The sequence below is a fragment of the Streptopelia decaocto genome (genome assembly GCF_964273445.1).
Source record: "Streptopelia decaocto genome assembly, chromosome: 10".
Lineage (NCBI taxonomy): Eukaryota > Metazoa > Chordata > Aves > Columbiformes > Columbidae > Streptopelia > Streptopelia decaocto.
This window is the reverse complement of record NC_138665.1, coordinates 2,521,127-2,542,526: the sequence shown is the minus strand read 5'-3', so window position 1 is coordinate 2,542,526 and position 21,400 is coordinate 2,521,127. Positions and strand designations below refer to the sequence as shown.

At 42.4% G+C, this 21,400-nt stretch overlaps 1 protein-coding gene across 1 annotated transcript in view; it reads right to left on the bottom strand.

Moving 5' to 3' along the window:
* Positions 1-21,400, bottom strand: part of LOC309444443 (vascular endothelial growth factor receptor kdr-like) — a 131,415-nt gene that overhangs the window by 5,863 nt on the left and 104,152 nt on the right. Inside the window, exons 20-29 of the mRNA XM_082062256.1 lie at positions 20,280-20,368; positions 19,330-19,495; positions 18,682-18,779; positions 17,593-17,715; positions 17,373-17,484; positions 12,610-12,709; positions 11,917-12,022; positions 10,347-10,471; positions 10,025-10,103; positions 7,927-8,021 (exon numbers count right to left, since the gene is read on the bottom strand). Coding sequence (XP_081918382.1) covers positions 7,927-8,021; positions 10,025-10,103; positions 10,347-10,471; positions 11,917-12,022; positions 12,610-12,709; positions 17,373-17,484; positions 17,593-17,715; positions 18,682-18,779; positions 19,330-19,495; positions 20,280-20,368 — 1,093 coding nt within the window. The remainder of the gene's footprint in view (positions 1-7,926; positions 8,022-10,024; positions 10,104-10,346; positions 10,472-11,916; positions 12,023-12,609; positions 12,710-17,372; positions 17,485-17,592; positions 17,716-18,681; positions 18,780-19,329; positions 19,496-20,279; positions 20,369-21,400) is intronic.

The window sequence follows — 21,400 nt, the reverse complement described above, 5'->3', positions numbered from 1 at the left end:
CCTGAGCAGTATGCTAGTGAAGGGCAGCGCTTTTCACCGTTACAACTGCTGGCCCGTAACTGATGCTATTAAAGAGAGCCAGCTTTCATTTTCTGCTGTCTTCTCTGATTAGAGGAGATGAAGGCGGTGGGAGAGAAGCAACTTGCATCACATGGAGCAACCTCAATGTTGAAAGTAGGAGAACCCTGGAGAGGATTTGTATCACAAGGTGACCTTGAGGAACAGCAAGTGTTGCAGAGGAAAAAAAGGTACTTTCTGTCACAGGCTGCCTTAAAAATCATGTTTTGTTAAGCTTGATTTCATCCATCTGAGGAATTTATTGGAAGAGGTCTGGATAATTTAGGGTTGGTTCTCAAAAAAATCTCAACATGAGAATGGCTTTGGAACTTCTCCACTTTGCCTAAGGCCCTTTTAACTTGCATCTCTTTGGGATAAGCCTCGCTCAGAGACTGGTTGTGACTCAGAATGACCTGTGAATGTGCCTGGGAGAACTTAAAATCAGGCAGTGCTCAAGCACTTGGTGTGTATATTTCATATGTGTTCTAAAGGAGCATAAGACTACATTCTAATGACCCTAAACCAAATGCAAATAATCAACAATTCATCAAATAATTGTATAATTCATTACATTCATTGTATTTGCACTGATGCAGCGCTTACAGTCCTCAACAGTTCATGGATTCTGAGTCTGGTGCTTCAGAAAGAAAGCAAAGCTAGTTCCTGCTTCAGGAAACAAAAGAAGAGCTAAGAGAGAGAGAGTGAATGGAGGAATGGGAACAAAAATCAGAAATAGGAAGAGTAGCAGATCCCAAACACCAGCTGTGTGTGCTGTCATGTCTTTGTGAGGCTACAGCAGAGAGAACTGCTGCGGGCTCAAGAGCGAGTTGATGACAGAATTGTAAGATACAGTCGGCCCAGCTCCATTCAACTATGAAAGGTAAACGTGTCCTGCTAGATTATGCTGCTGTGACTTTAGAAGTTGTGTTATCTTGCCTCTGAATCTGGAACCTGTCAAAAGCTTCAATTTTCCCACAAGCTCCAAATATTGTCAGTCTGGCTGCCAGAACCAGCGGCAGTATCTTCACTTAACGCTTTTGCTAATTCTGGAAGAGTCATGAGCGTGCAGTGCGTTGGCTGGAGAAGAACACTGATTTATGATCCATGCACAACCACACTGAGCAGCCTGTTTGGTCCATGTATAAATTGTACTCTGTCCCTGTAGTTCTCTTCTTGAGGGAGCATCTGGAGCATGTGATATTCTTTATCTCACAGTCAGGGAAGCCAGGAGCTGAGATATTCAGCCAAATTCAGACATACCAAACAGCTCAACTTTCATCAGCTGCAATGGGAGATGTGCTGCTGCATGGTTGGCCTGGTTTTAGTGTGCTGTGGTGGCTTCCACAGTATGTTTGCATCTCCAGCTTTGTCTCCGGGAAGTGAAGCAGGACTCCCGAGCTGCAAGAGCCAGCCCACCATGTCTTGCATATCTAGAATAAATGTGGGTTCTGTGATTTCTAAAATGCAAAGGCAGAGATTATAGATTAAAGCTAATGTTACTGTGCTTTCAGACCTGCCCAAGGCATTGAAACCAAACCTGTTGAGTGGCAAAGGAGAAATTCTAAAATAAATAGTAACCCTGAGAACTTCAACAAAAATGTAGCACACTCTGCTTTCACATTCTAAGTTTTTCCTCTTCGTCCAGAGAAAAACGTGAGTGGAAACTTCTTCTGTATACTATACATTTGGCAGCTGTCCCTTTCTGTACACACACACTTTCTCTGTAGATAAATTCCTCCCTGGCATGAGCAATGGAACCACAACTTTGCTTCACTGGTTAGTTATGTATTTTTCTCTTTGTTGCTCGGTTCTATTGACTCGTGTCAGACAATTCCATGGATGCTCTAGCTTCTAATTTGCCAGGTATTAAAGTTGTCAGTGGAGACAGAGAGAAACTTGAAAGTATCTGTTTAACTTGGCCCCCAGCCTGCATATCTCAGAGTGCTGCAGAAAAAGAAATGTTATTAGGCTTTAGTTTGGCCACACAATTGGAAATTTTCAGACCCATGTAGACTCCCAGCAAGCGTTCTTGTTCGGTTTCTGCCCCTGTAGGTCAGGAGACTGGATATCTGGGAATAACTGCCTATCGCTGAAATCAGGCTGGTGTTTGAAGAAGGACTCTTCAATGCTGACATCCAATATTTGCTCCAAAGACAGAAAGCTGATGAGTTCAGTCAGAAGCAAGTTTTGTCATTAGCTGTCTCACGGCAGAGCAAAATGCAATTAATTTTCAAAACTACTCCTTTCATCTAAATGCATTTCCTAAATTAAAGCTAGCCAAAGGTCTTTGCATTTTTCCCTTTAATGCTCTATATTACTAACACTTCAATGTACTCTGTTCATGCTCAGCAACAGACAAATGTCCATATGCTCAGACTGTGTATTGGAAAACGAGACTGCAGCGTCCCTTTTCTGTCTGTCCTTGGAATCTCTTTTGTTACATAGACACTGCCACAGTGAATCAGACGCCAGTGTTGCCTCCAGCAATGGTCAGTACTTGGTGCTTCAGGGGAAAGCAAAAACCTCTTCATGCCCTGAGCCGGTTATACTACCCTGGCTAAGACGGCAAAACTCTCCCTGAGCCCCACTCACGAACATTTTGTGACTGAAGGCACTAGATTTGATTAATCACACAATGATGTGGCTGCACAAGTTAATAATGGTTATGTAATTAAACCATTTCATTAAAAGCTAGCCATCACTTGGGTCGGTGCTTCTCCAAAAGGTATTTCCTTCCTGATTTTGCCTCTGCCTGGCTTCTGAGTGCTGCAGCTGCAGGAGGCGATAAAAGAGATGTTCGGTTTTGATAAATCTGCTCATAACTGGGGATGTCTCAGCCCAGGCCCGCGTCAGTTTGTGCTCTCACCACGGCGCAATACTCAAGATTAGACGCGTGAATACCATGACATTTAACTGAAACAGATTTGCTCACTGACCCAAGCTGGTCACATTTTACGCAGTGACCAACCTGAGAACTCATTTGTGCTTGCAAGAACGTGTCCTTTTGGGAGCAAGATAAAGGGAAAGATGTGGTTTAGTGTGGTACTGTGGGTAGTGAGAGCTGTTAGCAGTTCTCGTTTTTGCTGTGCTAAGTCAGATTTCCTGGTACAGATGAAGCTGAAAAGTCTAGGGATTAAACTAGACAAAGGAAAAGTTAGCCTGGATATTAAGTAATATTTCACAATCTTTTTAAAGTTTTCTGGAGAGGTGTCAAAGTTGTTTAGAAGACACCACAGAGGATAATCCTGTAATAGCTGGAAGGCCTAAATGACCTAATCAGATTTTTTCACACTACCATATGAACCAGAGGTCTTGTTAGAGGTAGAAAAATACTGAAATCGTCAAAGAGCTGGGAAATCATTACTGAGCTGTTTATTTTATGTGAGAGGGAGCCAGTTTCTATTCGCCTGAAGCCCAGGGTCAATGACTTGAAGAGGAGCACGGAAAATATAGCTGACTGCAAGGAAATCACCCTGACCAGTGAGGGACTGGGGTACCCAGTTTAGCACTTATTCCCAGTGCTGTGGAGCAGCTCTTGGTGCTTTGCAATAAGCTGCCCAGGTCTCTAGCTCTCAACAGGAAGAACTAATAGACTGTTGTGTCCATGTAGAAATCATGGCCTTGTTCAGAAGCTGAGCTTAGGGAAGATGAGAAATTGGGCTGAGAGCTGCCAAGTAGAGCAGTTTGTCTTATGATCACATCTCATAATAACATGTAGGAGCTTGAGGGCTTTACAACAGCTTTTGTGGGTGTTTAATGAGGCACAGAGTAAGAGTGATTAATTTTTCAAAATTTTTCTGCCATGAAAGAAATAAAAGAGTTATTTTTTCTTCTGATAGTTACGACTGATTCACAGTTTGCTCTAATACATTTTAGACAGGGCACTGCGCAGTAAGAGTTTCATCCTGGGTTCCCCTCTGGCAGTATTGGTGTATCAGTAGTCTGCTGGCACACAGAACTCAAGGGCATCAAGAATTCATTGTTTTGAAACACTTCTAAATACAAAGTACAGCTAGAATAAAGTTTTATCGGGCCAAAGCCACCCACTCATTGTGTTCCCTTGCATATGTGGCAAAGTTGGTCAGCTGTCCCTGTCAAAATGCAATGGGATAAAAGCACCGCAGTCAAAACCAGGCTGGGGACCACAGCGTTTCACTCTTCTCCTTTTAGGCCTTGCCGCTGGAAGCATACAGTGTAATCCTAGAGAAACGTGGCTTACACAACCACCGAGTAGCTACTCATTCAAAGTTACTTATATTTTGGAGAGCTCATGTCCGGTCATAATGCAAGTACATTTGCTCACCACAGAAGAACGATCCTCTGAAATTAAGTTCTGCTACAGAGCAAACATATTTCCATGCCTCATTTTTCCGAGCTGCTGCAAAAGGATTGTGGCCCTGTCAGCTGGGTTGCAGTTTTGCTGGGCACCTTGCATTTGGACATGAATGCCTGATGCTCCCCAGCAAAATCAGTTTGTTTCAATATGATTGCCTTGCCTTAGGCCCCATTTGGCTTTGGCAAAGGCAGAGAGCCCCCAGAGATGTGATCTGGATGCATCGTCAGCTGAGCCTCAGTCACCTGGAGCCATGGGACTTGGCCACAACCAGAGATGTCATTTCAGAGCAAGTGAGGATCATTGGGCTGGGTGGGGGCAAGGGAAAGGGGGAGAGAGAGGACAACTGAGCAGATACCAAACCTATTATAATCTTAAACAATAACTGGATTATGGAGTCTCTGGAAGAATTTTAAAGCAGTGCTTGGCAGTTAGATGTTAATATTGTGAGATGAAAGCTGACACCAGAGTCATCCCATCATAAATTCCCTCTGTGGTGAATGCGCTTCCCTGAATACTAACTCCAGTGTCATCACCCCGGTCAATCTTGCTGTCCCTCACTACAGCTACTGTTGTGGCTTTATACTGTAGCAGCATAAAATGCTTAGAGCTCGGAAACAGTCCTAACAGCAATCCCAGGCCCAGAGTATCAGATTAATCTTTAATAAACTCTTGACACCGACACTCCATGGTGTGTAGTGTTGCCAAATTTTAGACTCGGCAGAGAAATGAATGCAAGATAAATAAACAGCAAGATTTTGGCAAAAAAATAATAAATGCAGCCACCCTGGTTTAGAAAACATGCTAAGCCTTTGAACAGTTTTGTTTTAGGAAAGGCAGACTGTTTGAAAAGGATCCAGGGTAAATGTTTTTGATAGAGATACACAATTTACAAGGTTGACTTTATCTCCCCTGTTCAACCAGTACTCTCTTCTGACCTCTCCTAGACTATTCTGTATGCTTTTGAGGCTTGTTTTTCAATTCAGCAGTGGAGGAGCGCCAAGGGGTGTCATGTCCTCAAATGAGAGGGCATCAGGATGCTCTGTGACTGTGTAAAAAATACTGTTTGTGCCAGCGACAGTCTGCAAGATTAACAAAAAAAGAAGCTGACAAAATAGCTTTCTCAGCCGAACCTCGGACACTCAAGAAGGATGTGGCCAAGAAGAAACACAGCTCTGTCCGTTCAGTGGTAGCTGGGGTGCTGGGAATAAGGAAACAACGAACAGATCTTGCTGCAGGGTTTGCTTTTGGAGCAGAGCTCTGTTAGGATGGTCTGTGTTGGGTATCTGGTGGTGAACGCAATCCCCGTGGAAGTGGTGACCGCAATGGGGAGAGCCCCAGATGGTGTGGGTCAGGCAGAGACTCACTGGACCCACAGAGCTGTGTTACTTCTTGGTCAGTCCCAGGGGGCCTGGTAGCACTTCAGAAGGTTTCCCTGGTAATCTTGAAAGAATAGGCTGTTAGGAATTTTTTGTGTTTCTACATCTGGCTGGATGTTGATTTTCTGATTTTCAGCAGAAAGCCTGGAAAGGGGAGAGAGAAAACCTTTCTTTGCCAACTCCTTACCCAAATGGGAGAGAAATGCAGGAGGGGAAACAGCAGTCAGAGGCGATTGACAGAAACCTTCAGAAGGATAAGTCCTATCAGAGAGGCTGTTTGTGTGTGTTGGATTTGTGTCAACGTGACCTCATGCAGAAAAGAGAGGTAGATCAGCCCAGGTAAAGCATCATAGTAATGCAGTTCCTGACATTTGCACTCCTTTTTTTAGAGCTGGTGCCATTTGGTCTCCATAGCAATGCACTGTGCAGAAATCCTCTCAGCATGTGTGTAGGATAAAAACATGGAACTGTATCTAGATATCTGCTGATGCCCCAACAGGTACAACGCTGGGACAATACTACAGGGGAATACATTATTGAAGTCACACTCCTATCTGGCATTTGAATGCTCCCTGTTTGTGCTGCAAGGCTCTCCATATTTTCCTTGCATAACCTTTTCCCTTTTCCTCTTTCTCCTCCTCTCCTGCCTTCAAACAGCTGGGAATTTATGGTTTTAAGGCCTGAAAAGACAAAGCAAGCTCCTTGCATCTCGCTTTTCTTTCTGAGCAGGGGAGGCAGTCCCTCTGAAATACGGCTGGATTCTGCCCGTGCACTCTCATGGGAACTCACCCTTAATATGCAGAAATTGCACGAGTTTTTTCTCATCTATCATTTATCTTTAATGTAGAAAAACGATGACTTGATGTAGAACAAGCAGTTGCTCTGGTGGGAAAGATCGTTGAGTTTAATACAGAGGAAGCTAAGAGAGATCATCAATAGGATTCAAAGAAAACTCTAGGCAATTTAATAAAAGTCTAATTAGCTTAATTAGCTGAATATACATGAAATTCCTTGCTACGGAATTGTTTATTTTTTAATATTTTGAGTAGCTATTTGAAATTCTACAAGTTGACATTTGAATTGGTAAAATGGGTTACTATTGTTATTACACTTCTGTAGGAAGGTGGAAAAGACCTATTTCACTAGTAGGTCACTTCTCTACCAGTGCCTGATTGTTACAGAAATATAAAGAACTGCGGGCTCACCGTTAGCTAAAAGCTAAAGATTTGCTTTTATTCTTCTGTGATTGTCTGTGGTATGAATGAATAAACATACAGAAAAGCCTCTATTTGTAAGCCAGATAGAAACAATATATTTCATAGGATCACGAAGGTGGTGGGATTAAAGGACTTCTCTGTAGGACTGTCTTCATAGCTATGATAAAGCAAATACAGAAATCACAGTTCTGGTAAATGTACTTGCTCTGCAGTGCTTCTACTATTTGCTATACATGCCTTCTTCAGTTTTCTCGAATCACATCAATTGCAAAGGTGCCTGTCCTTCTGGATGTCTAAAGTTAAACATCGCTTAGACACTGGTATAATAACAGTTCTTCAAACTTTGTTCCATCAGTAAAGGAGAACACTGGAGAGGCAGTCAAGAAATGGCTGAGGTGTGGATATTCTCAGCTCTTTTGCTCCTGTCGTTCACCATGTGCAGAGTGCTGATCTCCGCCCCAGGAGATCAGATCATGAACATGAGGCACCGGCTTCACTAGACAGCACTCTCTTGTGGTTTGTTGGGTTTTTTTATGTGATTCAGAATCACAAGGCAACTTGACATTTTGGAGGAAGAGTTAAATAGGTTGACGAGACATTATGTACTCAAAGCTCATGAGTTTTCATTTTAATCACACAAATCAACATTTTTCATGTGAATTAACTGTCCTGTAACTTAAATGCAGCACTGCAGCATTCCTTTCAGAGATCTGCAGCTCTGTTTTATATTCCAATTCTTTCTGGAACCAAAGTTTACATTATAACTTTCTTGATCTTAAAATACATTAATCATACTCTTTCAGTTCTAGGACTGAAATCCAGAGCTCTCTACCTTGTTTAGGTAGTCTAACAGTTTTCCTTTTGGAATGAGAAACAAAATTTCAGAAGCATTTTTCTGAATAGGACACTGTCTTAGAAAGAAATACCAAAAAGTACTCACGCCAGAGCCATGATCCCGTACGGCCAAGAACGGATTTCCAGCCTCTTCGGGCTTTTTATCTCATCTGATGTCAACACCATCCCACTGTCTGACTCCTGAGTAGCAAAAGGAAGAGAACGTGAGGTTTGCATCAAAAACTCTGAATTGTGTGCCATGTATTAAGTGCTTAACACATAGATGTGTCCAGTTGTTCTATGACATTAAGCCCATTCTTCAGAATATTCTCTTATCAAGACCTGTATTATCAGGTTTTATCCAACTGTTCCTGCTAATGCTGCTATTTAGCCTGAGAACATTTGCCTTGGTTTTGTGATGATAAAGTTTTTGAGCTGTATTTTGAAAGAGCCCCCTTAAAATGATGTATCAAAAATAATTTGACATTTTCAAACTTGAAATTGATATTAAGCATGACACATGGATAGTATCTAGGTAGGAGAGCTGAGATAAGAATAGACAGAAATTCATAAAGAATATATCCAATAATACTGGCTGGGCTCCTCAGAGAAAAAGTACCTTAAATACCTGCTAGAAATACACTATTTGAAACATTTCAATTTTAGGGAAGTGGAAGTTCACCATCATTTTGGCAAATGCAATGCTTTGCAAAGATATATACCCTAAACGGCTCATTGTACTTTGGTTATGGATTTCTTTAGGAGCTCTCTGACAAAACTGTCTTGATTAGTTTTAAAGTTGAGGTTGTGATTCCACCGCACTTAAAGTTGGGTCTCATGGTTGCAGTTAGGATCAAGCTGTTACTGTACACCAGTTCACAGCCATGCACAAGCCTTGTTTTAAGTAATTTTTAAAATATTAAATGTTCAAGGGGGTTCCTTTGCATTTGAAATATTTTGTGATGCTGGAAAGCTGCATGTCTGTCTGGCAAAATCCGGAGAGCAGAAGACTTCAACACGGGAAGTGAAACTCTAGTTAGTCTTACTTACCAAACGCATTAAAGCAGAAAAAATAATCTCAGCAAACAATAGATAAAAAGCAAAAGCCTTTAATAAATGCTTTGGTAATGTATCAGTTGTTAATGAAACTTTTTCAAAGTATAAATTAAAATCTGAAGTTCATTAGGTCTGTGAAAACCTCAGTAGAACACAACTTTCCTTATCGGTCTTTATCCTGACTATTTCCCCTTAAATTATGTGGTCTAGAAACAATTTATCTGAGTGCTGCTTTGCACTTTGCTTACAGAAGAATTGTTAAAGAATATCGACAGACACTACAGATAAGCAGCACAATTGCAGGAAGGTGTGGTACGGTACTTCTGGAGTGCCTGGGCATCTCTTTGAAATCATGACCTAATCGCTATTCATGATTTGATATTTAAGATCATTTTAGTAACCCAAGTGCTTTGTCCAAAAAGTAGTTCACACTATAATTTTACTTTAAAAGAACCATGTCACATTTATTTCTGATCTGTTAATGTATTATTAGCCTTTCTTGAAACTTTTTCCCCCTTCCTGTAAGGGGTTACTTTCAAATGCCACGAACAGGGAGCATTTAGGAAAGCACTGCTCATGCTGGCCACGGTAATCGCTGACCGATACCAGATCTTTGTGTGATTCAGAGGGACAGATTTTTATCCTGCAAGAGGAAAGATACAGGAGCCATGGAAAATCCTAAACCTTCTAATCCCTAAGATGTACCGATAACTGCGCAGAAATTACATCTGACAAAATACTAAGGAATAACAGGCATCGATTGGTGCTAACAAGAGAACAGATGAGAAATAGGCTGTATTTGTCAAGGGCATGAAACGTGTCTAGGACAGGTTGTGGCTGGAGACTCTTCCCCAAAGGGCTGTTTGGAGTGGGAGAAAACATCTTGAAGTATATAATATAAAGCCCCTTAGCCTGATCAAAGCCAGGATAATAATGCATGAGCTTCTCTTTAAATTATTTGTTAAGCTAAATGCAGGTCCAACTTTGTTGTCACACAGACCTTTGTGTGAGATGCTAGGGCCAAACCTTCTGCTTGATTTAAAGCTTTTTCTTACCAGACACATTTCAAAAGCTGCAATAAGTGTTTCTGGTGCTGGTGACAAGTGATCTGTGAACCCGGTGGAGAAAGATGTGGTCACGTCGCTTACCTCGTGCATCACTTTCTCCTTTTCCACCGGCACCTCATCAAATGTCTTCACACTCAGTGGTCGCTTCTTGCTGTTGTTACTGAAAGCAAGAAAGTTGAGGGGTCAGCATAAAACCTGCACCAGTTGGTGGCTCAATTAACATCCTGACAGCGCAGTTTCCTGGACCAGTCTTCTTTTTTCAGCTCTTGTAACTAATAAACAATGCCCTGACAAACTGATCAGTCCAACTCCTATAAAACAGCCATCCTGAGAGAGGACATCAGAGTGCCCAACTATATGGAATTTTTCTTACCCTTCCACCCCCCACGTATGTTTTTCTTACCCCATTTCCACTGCGCTCCAGCGATTAACACAGTTGTTCAAGTTTTCTTCCACAGGACAAGTTTTGGAGTTAGATTCTCCATCGGGGCACAGGGTGATGTTCAGTGGAATATAGTCTTTACCATCCTATATAATAAGTAATAGAAAATAACACAAAGCTGGTAAGGATCGTTTATGTACTGCATCTCAGATGTAAAAGGTTATTGGATTCCACAGAGCTTCACTGGTCTTTACAGCAGTTACAAGGCTTCTAAATATCCCTTGCATATGGCACAGCGATGCGATGGCTGTATTGAGGGTGTCAATATATGTGCATCCAGTTTAAAAGTAGCTGGCGCCGACAACTTTCACAGCAGCGTCTTTGCTGAGGTTGCAGCAATTTCTTTGTGATCATTACCGCACTCCAGATGTGTGGCTGTTCTGCCTTAGTGAAGGTGAACAGAATTTCCCCAGTCTGCACTTCTATACTGTTATTGTGTTGGCTTCTTTGGGAGTTCCAAGGACCAGTCTCAGGGACACCTATAATCCAGGTTTAAGCCGTTTATTTTGGAGGAGGGAGGGAGCAGCATGAAGTCACAAAAGCCCTATGGTCAATATGACTTTAACTGATTGCGGAATTAGTAAAAGAATATTGCCTATGGATAGACTTTTGGCTTGTGCTCAGCTTGAGGAGTTGCAGCTTAGCAAGAGCCAGGCCTTAAAGGATTTTATTGATTGTCCTTACAAGAAATCGATGCTGCAAGTTTACTGGAATTCAGTACACATCTTAATTAGCTCTGCCGTGTCATTACACCCCTCAGTAATCTTCAGAAATGACTCTTCCTTTAAGTCCTAAAACTATTTGTCCAAATTTCCCTTTGCCTGGTATTTTTTTTTTTCATTTTGAGGAGCAGTTAAGTGCCCTGTTCCCTTGTCATGACTTTTATGGCTCCTTAATTTACTTTGGTGACAGGATAAAACTCACAAGGTCTTCATATTGCAAACTGGGCCCTCTTCGCTAAATTTGTTTGCAAACAGGAAGGAGCTGGAGGAGAGTGTTCGATCCCTTCTTAAATTAAATTGACAGTTATATAACTGGTGTGGTTGTTTTTACTGAAGAAGAAAACAACCGATTTAACTAGTATGAATTTAATAATTATGTAATTGACTTTCTGAGCTTGAAACTGCATCATTTTAAAGCTCCTAAGAGCACTGATGAACATAAGCTCAGAAAATGAGAGAGAAAGTTCAGACCAACTACTGGCAGTTTACAATGTTGGAATCTAATTAAAACTGTTTGTGAGATAAAGCACTATTGTTCCTCTAAGGGGCAACAAAGCCTTTTTTTTAATTAATATAAGTTTCTGCTTATTATGGATGGATAAAAATCTAGTTTTGAAATATAATCCCCTTTGAATAGTTAACATTTTCTTTACTCATCCCAGCAGCCGTTTTCCCTGTGACCTCTCTTACGAAATCAAATCTAATATCACTGCTCAACGTAGTCTTTACCTACGCACATGCATACATGTATCCACACAGATATACATCTGAGGTGCCCATTTGTGGATGAAATGTTTGCATTGCTGTACCTGCTGCACGTTGGCTTGAAGCAGATCTCCTAAGCGCTCCACCAGCTCCGTGAACGTCGGTCTCTCTGTGGGTACTCCGTGCCAGCAATCCAGCATTGTCTGGTAGCTAAATCAAAAACACAGCTATTAAGAAAGGAAAAGGATTGGAGCTTTACTCCCAAACTTTTTCTTTCTGCTGCTGCTTGTTTTGGTCGTTGTTTGGATAGTTTTGGATTAAGACAGCTTCAAATCTTCATGTGCTGAAAATCTGTTCTAGTTTCTATGTGGGATGCTTTTTCCTTCCATATTCCTGCCTCAACTGAGCCTGCAGGCTTTTTATTTTCACCTAATCTAAAATTTGGCTGACAGGCCCCACTGGTTTTGCTGAAATAAGTTATGGCTGCCTAGTCTGTGTCACAGAATTGAAAATCAAGGCAGACTCTGATGTCTCCTGAACTGAGATTCATGAACAACATGGGGAGATCTGTTAATCTCGTTGGCAATGGTCAAGCTGGTTTGGTCTGTCTTTAACATTCATCTGGGGCATCAGGACACCCAAGATAGGCACAACTACTATGTTTACTGAAAACAAAATACAAAATACATAGCTGTCATCTGATGAGGTCTCCTTCCTCCTCCACACTTACATACAACCCCTTTTGTAATACTTAAGTGATGCATATCAGCTCTCAATACAAAACCAGGAACTCTTACACTTCTGGAGTAGAGTACTCGGGAGATCTCATCCGGGTTCCTTCTTTGAGCCGTCGGCAAAAGTCCTCATCTATCTGCACTCCAGGGTACGGGGAGGCACCTGATGGGAGAAATAAGGAGGTTCCAGAGCGGCACAGTGCTCATTTCCCAGTACGGTGGATTAAACACATATCGCTGGTATCTGTTGAGCATTTGAGATCGCCTAGAGCCCGGCAGTAAAAGAAGCTAGAGCAAAGAAGGGGTTGCAGTCACTATCTAGTAAATGTTTTGTTTGGAAACCCATTACAGACTCACTCTGTCCTTCTAGAGATTTCAATCGCGCTGTCTCCTCTGCATTCATGATATAGCCAGGAGCACTCCAAGGTAAAAGATGGCAGAAAAGAAATAAATTGTATTAGTTTGAGACTTCAAATGACCTGTTGGTCAGTGGTAGAACAGTTCCAGCACGTTCAGCTGGTTACATACTGTTTTCCAAACTGTCAGTCCAGTTCCAGCACGTTCGGCTGGTTACATACTGTTTTCCAAACTGTCAGTCTGCCAGTATCCTGCACTAAGGGAACACACATGAAGTAAATAAGTCCTGCTCATCTTTCATTGCCTTAGAGGCTCTGGCCTCGCTGGCCGCTCTGTGTGCAAACTGTCAGCACCTGGTTCCTGCAGAAGACTATGAGAACCTGGCGGTTCAGCCTCAGATGTGGAATTGTCGTCCTCCTCTCCTGGTTCACAGTTCAGTATTATAGATGTATTATGCAGCCCTACAGGTAAAATTTCCTTTGGAAGATGACCTTCCAAATTTTTAGCCTTGTTTTCTTTTCTGAGTGCGAGTTCCATGCTGTTTATTTTCAGAGCCACACAATTGTTACCATGAAACCAGGGAGGACAGTTCATGGGAACTGTAATTGCTTTTGAGAGGTAAATGTCTGTAAAGGGACCAGCAGTATTATATTAACTTGCACAGAAGTTGGCCTAGCAGGCATCAAAAGGAAGGAGTGAGACTTCTTTCACTTTCCTGTGTAAATGGTTTTCATCTTCAGAGGAATGACTGGTATGAATATATGTATGCACTGAATGCACTCTTCAACTAATGAGCAAATGGGGGCTGTGCAGAAGTGGTGATCTGTGGTGTGTGACATCTGCACTTGACGGTGCAGCATAAATCAGGGGAACAAATACAGAATTCGAGAAAGTGCTCTGGCATCTGAATAATCCTGATCTCATAGGTAGAAGTCAGGACAAGACTACTGTAAAGTTTGAAAGGTTACTGAACCTCTTGTAGATAGAGCTAAAAGATGTGGAAGCTTTCTTCCCTTCCTTCTCAGCAAAGGCTTCACATGCTGTACAACCCCTGTCTTTCACATTTTGGCATCCTGGAGGCTGAATGGTGAATTTGGAAAAGAATTTTAAAAGTCTTAACATAGGGGTTTTAATGGAATCTGGATCTGTAACCAGCCCTCAAGGAATCCGTACATGATTCACCCTCTATAACATTCCTATTTCCTGCCTTTTTCCGCCCCCCCAGTCCCCATTTGGAAACACCATCATGTGCTGTACACTTGGGGGCATGACAAGCACAGCAGAAATCTTTGGGCTAGAAGCAGTGAAGAGGGTGCCAAAGTGTGGCTGTTCCTAGAATTGTTCTACTCTGTGAATCCGACCACTCAATCTGCAAAACTATGCACTGCGGAACAAAGATCCTGGCACCTTCCTGAGGGCATCTCCCCACAGCACATAGGCTCTGGTGGCATTCAGGGCTCAGGGACACGGAGCCACAGCACATCTGAAGTCCCTTGATGTGCAAATATCAGATCACACTATTAAGATTGTTTCCTGGATTTGTGGAGATTGGAAATAATCAAGAGCTTCATTTCTGCTTTGTATCTTGATTTTTCCTTCCTAGTTACATCTTTAGCCTGTCGTTATGATCATAATAACCTCGTAATTAAATGTCCAGCTCACGTGGCATCACCCATTACCCAAAGATCTCAAACAGGCTTCTATCAACTCACAAGATCTCTCTGAATGAAGAGATGGATAGAAACTGTAGTGTCACCTTCCCACAGTTACACCATGACAGAAGGGTAAGGATGGGAGCAGGATCTGAGGACACTGCCGTGTCCAAGCTCCTGAGCTGCTGTCTCTGTACATCTCTGAACATTCACTGGCCTGTCTGTTCATCCCACAGGCTCATCTTTACAAACCTACATGTGGTGTTTTCTTTAGGGAAAATCTCTTCCAAAATGCTCAAGGATGTGGCATGCATTTGATACGGCAGCACTCTTTTGATCTTGGTTTTATTTTAGTAGGATAAAAATATGCTGTTGTTATACTACCAGCCACCGCTTGTTTACATAATTACCTTTGATTGCTTTTTGAACAGTGCACATTTAAACTCCAGGAGACACCGACATTCTGTAATGCACCATGCAAGTGATTTCAAGTTGTATTAAATACTGGTGGCCTTGCCTGACATGAGGTGCGCTGACCCCGTTTAAGTAATGCAAAGCTCAATGCAAACTCAGCCCCAAATGAATATTAAGTCGCTCAAGCCCTCATTTCTCTGTGCGTCACCAAAACTTGTCCAGTCTGCCAGCCCTTCTGGAGGAAGCCTCTCGTGCTTCATTCAGCTGACCCTGAAAAGGGGCCCACATCCAAACCGAACCGTGCATTTTGCTAATCAGTATCTTTTCCTCTTTTAGAGGGTGCTAAGTCTGTGGCACCCAGTAAAAAGCAGCAGTACTAAATGGGAGCCAAAACACACCCTGTAGCAATGACAAATAACTTGAATCCCCTGGCTCTCAATGATCTGTAAAACTTTTATATAAGAGAGTTCAATCAGTGCCACAAATCCTTAATTAAATATTTATCGTGTGAGCTGCAGATGTGAGTGGTGCCAAGCCACAGACATGCCTGGCTGATCTCTATGAAAAAGCCTCTCAGAGAATATGACTGCTTTTGGATCTGTGCCACGGATTGAAGAAAGTTGTTTGTGATCTACGTCGCGGCGAGGGCAGAGGCTGCTCTACGGATGGCAGCCCTTGCAGTAATTTAGTAGATTCCTCTCAATTCAGAAGAGCACAGTCTATTGTTCCAGGTAAGCACCTTCATTAAGAAAATAGGCTATCTAAAATTAAAAGTAACCAGATAAATTATTTTAAAAAATAGTTAAGAGATGAATTTCAGTGACCGTAGTTTAATTTTTCTTAGTCTTCGGTATTAAAGGCCACATGACTTGAAGTTCACATCTGTTAAACTCTGTCAGGGCCTTTGGAATGGCATAAACAGTTTGCCTTCTGCACTGGTCCTTGCCATTCATCAGCACCGAGTTCACCTGGTTCCCTGGAGATGCCCGATGGAGGGACTGTCCCCTCTGAGTGCGGCTCTGTGTGCTGATGCTAAAACATCTCGAATACTCTATGGGAACTGGGGCATTGCCAGTGCTTCTGGAGCTTTGTCTTTCTGGGGCATTTCAAAACACTTGAGCAGGTGATGCTGTTACAGAGCCATGGAGATATTACAACAAAGTTGCAAGCTCTAAATAAATAGGACCAAACTGTGGAGAAAGCAGTTTTAACCACTGGAGTATGAAGTTTCTGTTTTGCATGCCGATACAAACTAGAGAAAAGTGCAAATCAAAGACTTGGACTGAAATCAGGTTGTGATCTTTGCAGCAAGCCTTAAGGAAAGATTAGGATAGAAAGAGCTCCAGACTTCGCATCCAGATCTGGACCTGGCATCTTGAGCTTGATCATTAATTTCAACTGATCCATGAACCAAAGGTCGTCGGAGGTTACAGTTTGCCTTAAAATTCAGCAGCTTAGGTTGACAATGCCTCTCGTTTTCTTTTGTCTGCAAATGTTGATTAAAAAGCCAGAGCTGACATTCCTTAATCCCCTCAGGAAAACAAAACTTGCCACTCTGCAAGGAGAATTTGAGAGTGGCAAAGTCCTGCTGTCTGTAAGGCTCCTTGTCTCAATTTCAGAGCTTTATCTGCTCGACAGTAACCAGATCTCAGTGAGGCTGAGATTTCTATAATAACAGCACCATAAGATTAAATCTATAGTACATAAAGAACACCATTACTATTCTTTCAAAAATGTTGTGGCTTGCAAATGATATGGCCAGCGGAGTATGCATTTGCCTGCTCGCTGCCAAAATGACTTACGCAGAGTCTAGCGCTGGTTCTCCTATCAACCTGATGGCATCTGCTGCCAGTACGTTTTTTCTTACTTAGAAAACCTTACTTAGATTTAGTGGGGAAGATAATCAAGCTGGGATAAAATGTCATGTGGGCAAACTCCCTGGGCTGCCACCAGCAACATCAGAGCACTGTGTCAACCGCAGCGAAATCCTCTGCGACCTTTGAGCTGTGTGGTTTCCCGAAGCAGACTCCTTAGGGGAAAATACGGTTTGACAGGGAAAATTCTTCATTGCTCTCAAAGAAATATTTCACTCACGAGCAGCAGAGGCTTCAATTATCTCTGCGCTCTGTTGGCTTTAATTATTACAAACGTTGGGGCCAGAGTTTGGGATTTTGTTTTGGTGTCCCCCCGCCCCTCTCCCTGGTATTCACTGCTTTAATGGACTTTGCTGAGTGGAGTTCTCATTGACTTCAGCCCAGTGACTTTATTTTTCACCTGATCTGCACTGTGTAATTGTATTAACTGCAACAGAACATGGCACCACATTATCATCTTCTGTTTCAAGCTTCTCATAGCAATAGAGCCATAAATTAGGGGGGAAAAGAAGTTTTAAACCGTTCTTACCTAGAGAAAATATTTCCCAGAGCAGCACTCCGAAAGACCATACATCACTCTGTGTTGTGTAAATTTTATCGAAAATAGCTTCTGGAGCCATCCATTTGAGTGGAAGTCTTGCCTAAGAATGCAAAAGACACAACATGTTGCCAGAACTGTTGCTACTAATCTGCCCAAGCCCTGGGGAAAGAAAAACTTGACATTAACATTTCAGGTTTCTTCCACTTACATCTCCTTTCCGTACATAATCGGGGTCTTTATAAATATCCCTGGCTAGTCCAAAGTCACAGATCTTAACCACGTTGTTCTCTGAAAGAAGGATGTTCCTTGCTGCCAGGTCCCGATGGATGCACTGCGAAGGAATGAGGACAAACAGGGTCAGAGGGGCCGCCCGGACAACCAGCCCCTGCTAAAGCTGATAGCATGAGACCTTCGGAAATGGGAAGAGAAATGAACTTTTGTTGTGAGCAGGTTAGAGAGGGAAAATGTGTGTGGGAATCTGCTGCAAATATACTGTCATATGCAAAGGAGAAAATAACTCGGGGAATAAGCCAAATATTACAGGTAGTTTTCTGATTTTTCTATGTGAAATAACTTCCGTGGTTATGGTGAGAGGGAGGGAGTGCCATTTACCACCTAATTGCTTTGCGGCAAATTTGGGAGAGATCAAAAAGCAGCTGCAGCTACATTTGCAAATGCAGTCCCATGAGTGTGTGTGAGACGGGGGTAGTTAATTGCACATAGGCAATTACTGTGCTCATTATTTCTGTGTGCACCAGCAAGTGCAAACTTCCCATTTTGTGCGTACTTCGGCACATGTATTGCATTCTATTTCTTTCAAAAACAGGTGTTCCAAAGGCTACAAACAGACTTCTCTCTTTTTGTATCGAAAAGAGGTGCTAACTTTCCTGCTAGTCTCCAGCATTACTGACAAACTAAATGAATAGCTGGATACTCCTTCATTTTCCAGTAGTACTTTTATTGACCATACTGGAAGGGTCTTTATCTGTGAGGAGGCTTTGCTACTTTAATTATGATACGGTTACATGAATTGTCTTGCAGTCTGTATTTGCACCTTCTATCTAAACTGTCACGTTACAGCTGCCAGCCCTTGTAGCCAAGAACGTGATGAATATCCCTTCACAGTTTCATCAGTGCTGCTTATTGCTTAACCACCAGAGCTAGTGTGATCTCCAACACATTAATATAAGAGCAAAACCCAGATTAACTCAGGCTCGAAAGTGTATTTGTATTTCTTCACATCAGATAGTCCTGATTTTGTGAAAGATGTGCTGCCCCGATGTTTTAATGAGCTCACTTTTCGGGAGGCGAGAAACTCCATGCCTTTTGCCACTTGGAAGCTATAGCAAATGAGATCCTCCAGGGTCAGGGGCCGCTTGTACAGATCCTCGGCATCTAGGAGAGATCACAGACACACAAACCGCTACAGCAACGGTTACAAACTGGTTGGGCACTGGTGCCACTCGCATGCTGATGAGCCAGCCCTGCGTCTGAGTACAGTTACATGAGTTCTCTATTAGCATTACAACTCTGGGTTAGGAACCGCTGACCTAGAGGCAGAACAGATGATTAAAAAAGTTGCGTCCAACATCCATCATGTCATTTAGCTACGGAGCAAGCAACATCTGGGGATAAAAGTGAGGGAAACTATTTACAGTAAGCGAGTGAGGAGACTGGGGACAGATTGGCCCCACAAATCTTCTGGTAAAATATTGCTATTATTCATGTTACACAACATGAGCAACTTTTACATGCATATGTTACTGCAAATCTCTTTTTGGGAGAAAAAGCTGGAGTGGGGAACAGGCAAGAGAAAGAATTGGCGGTTTCAGGAACAAGTCAAGCGGTGTAAGGGCTTGTAAAGTGTGTGACGGTGTGTGTGGCACTAGCCAAGTAACAGAAGCTTTTACAATAAAAGATTTGGGACTAGGTAGGTTTGTTTTACCTTCTTCATCATCTTCTGAATCGCTGTAACTCTTATCTTCAATAAATCCTGAGCTGGCAGAGCTTCCTGTGCTGGCCACGCTCTCCAGGCGCCTCTTGATCAGTTCGGTCAAATCACTGTTGGACTCATCCAGACTTTTCTCTGCTTGGTCAGAGGTTTCCTGGGACTAGAAATGGTAGAAAACTGGTTTTTAGCTTTGGATGATGCAACGCCTGGGGATTCAAAATGTGTAACAGAATGGCATATGGAGAAAGTGTCCTCTGGAGATGAGCTCAAAACATGTTTGAACATGAAGTTCCCTGAATGGCAGAACTAAGGAAGCCTGGTTTCCTATTTATTAATACAGGACCTCCCATTTCACTGATAACAACATAAATTGAGCTAGAAGCTGGCTGGGTAAGGCTGATAGATGAGCAGAGAGAGATTCTAATTCTGTACTTCTTGCTTTCTTAGGGAATCATGCTAAAAATGCGCATGACGTGCACTGAAATGCATCTGTCTCACCCTATCCCGGGGTGTGAGACATAACGAGTCCCTGCAATTCGTGAAAACAGTGGGGAGAAAAGAAATGTTGAGGGACTGTACCAGGAAAATCTTCTCTTACACAAAGTATCTTATGTACTTTTATGCCTGTACATAATAATAATAGACCAATCTAGGAAAATAATCTTGGGGAGCAGTTTCTGCAGGGCTTTGATCAGAGAGCCATTGGATGCTGTATTTCCACTTCCTCTCCCCAATGCTCATTTTTAGCCTCCTGTGTCTTCCCCCACATCCTAGTCCAGTTTTTTCCAGCACAACTATTTGTGTGGATGCAGACAACCGTGTGGAAGCCAAACCCATTTGGTGAGAGAATGAAGTGCCTATATAAGTACCAATGCAGAAAAAAATCCAACTCGTGGTTGCTAATTCCCTGCCGTGTGACTGTGAGAAGCCTGTCGTCTTTTTACCTTGTATGCAATGAAATCTCCTCGTTTTCCTCTTAGATAGTTGGACAGATTTCCATATTTGCAATATTCGACTATGACCATTAATGGACCTAAAAAGACAGTGAAAATCAAATGAGTTTTGAAGCACGGCAAAGTACTTCGTACTAACTTATCCTCACAAATCCTTTTTGAAATAAGTAAATACTGTCATTCCTATTATGAAGATGAGGAAATTAGGAAACAGAGAAGTGACACTCCAGGAGCATGCAATTGGTAGTGGATATGGAGAGAAGGGATTACAGGACTGATTCTTAGTTTTCCTCCTTAGATGGTAACAGTTGGTATTTATTCCTTATTTATAAACAAGGGAAAATACAGAATGATAAAGAAGAATACACAATCCCACATGCTACTGAGGTTGTTTCAGTCTATCCATAGCATGGAGCAGTCTTTGTTCTCTGCTGCCTTCACAATTGTTTGTTTTGGGTGGAGCTGATGCGCTAGAGGCAATAACAGCGTGCAGGGTCGTAGGCAGATCTAAATCCAAAACTGCAAAAATATGTAGGCAAAAGTTTTTGCAAGCCTGGAAAGTCCTGCCAATTTCTTCCTTCTGTGCAAACTACTGTACAGTTCAGTGCAATTGCTGCTTTTAGAGACAATTATGCGTATTTTTGAGAGCTGCTTGAAAATGCTTTTATGTTTCAGTGTGAGCTATTAGAAAAGAGAAAAGCTTCATTCTGTACCTTTAGCATAATCACTGCTTTTTGTAATCATCAAATATAAGATAAGGTGAAATTGTGGGACGAGAACGCTTATGAACATGTATTATTATCAGTCCTTTCATGTCCAGAAACCTGTTTCAGTCTAGAAGGTCCGTAGCTCAGACTCAGGAGTTTGAACTTCAAAGGAGAAGCGCTGAGAGCTGCACTTGGCCATTGGGGAAGGAGGCAGCTCGAAGCTGCGCTTCTCTCTGGATTATATCAGAAATGCGCACATAAACATGGACAATATTGACTGAAGAGGCTGCGAGCGGGGCTGGAAGGGACAGCAGAGGGGTCGAGGAGGGAAGAGTGAACCTCGGAGATGCTGGTTGCTGTGTCCTGCCTGAGACCAGGTGACAAGTACCATTTGGAATCGGATTG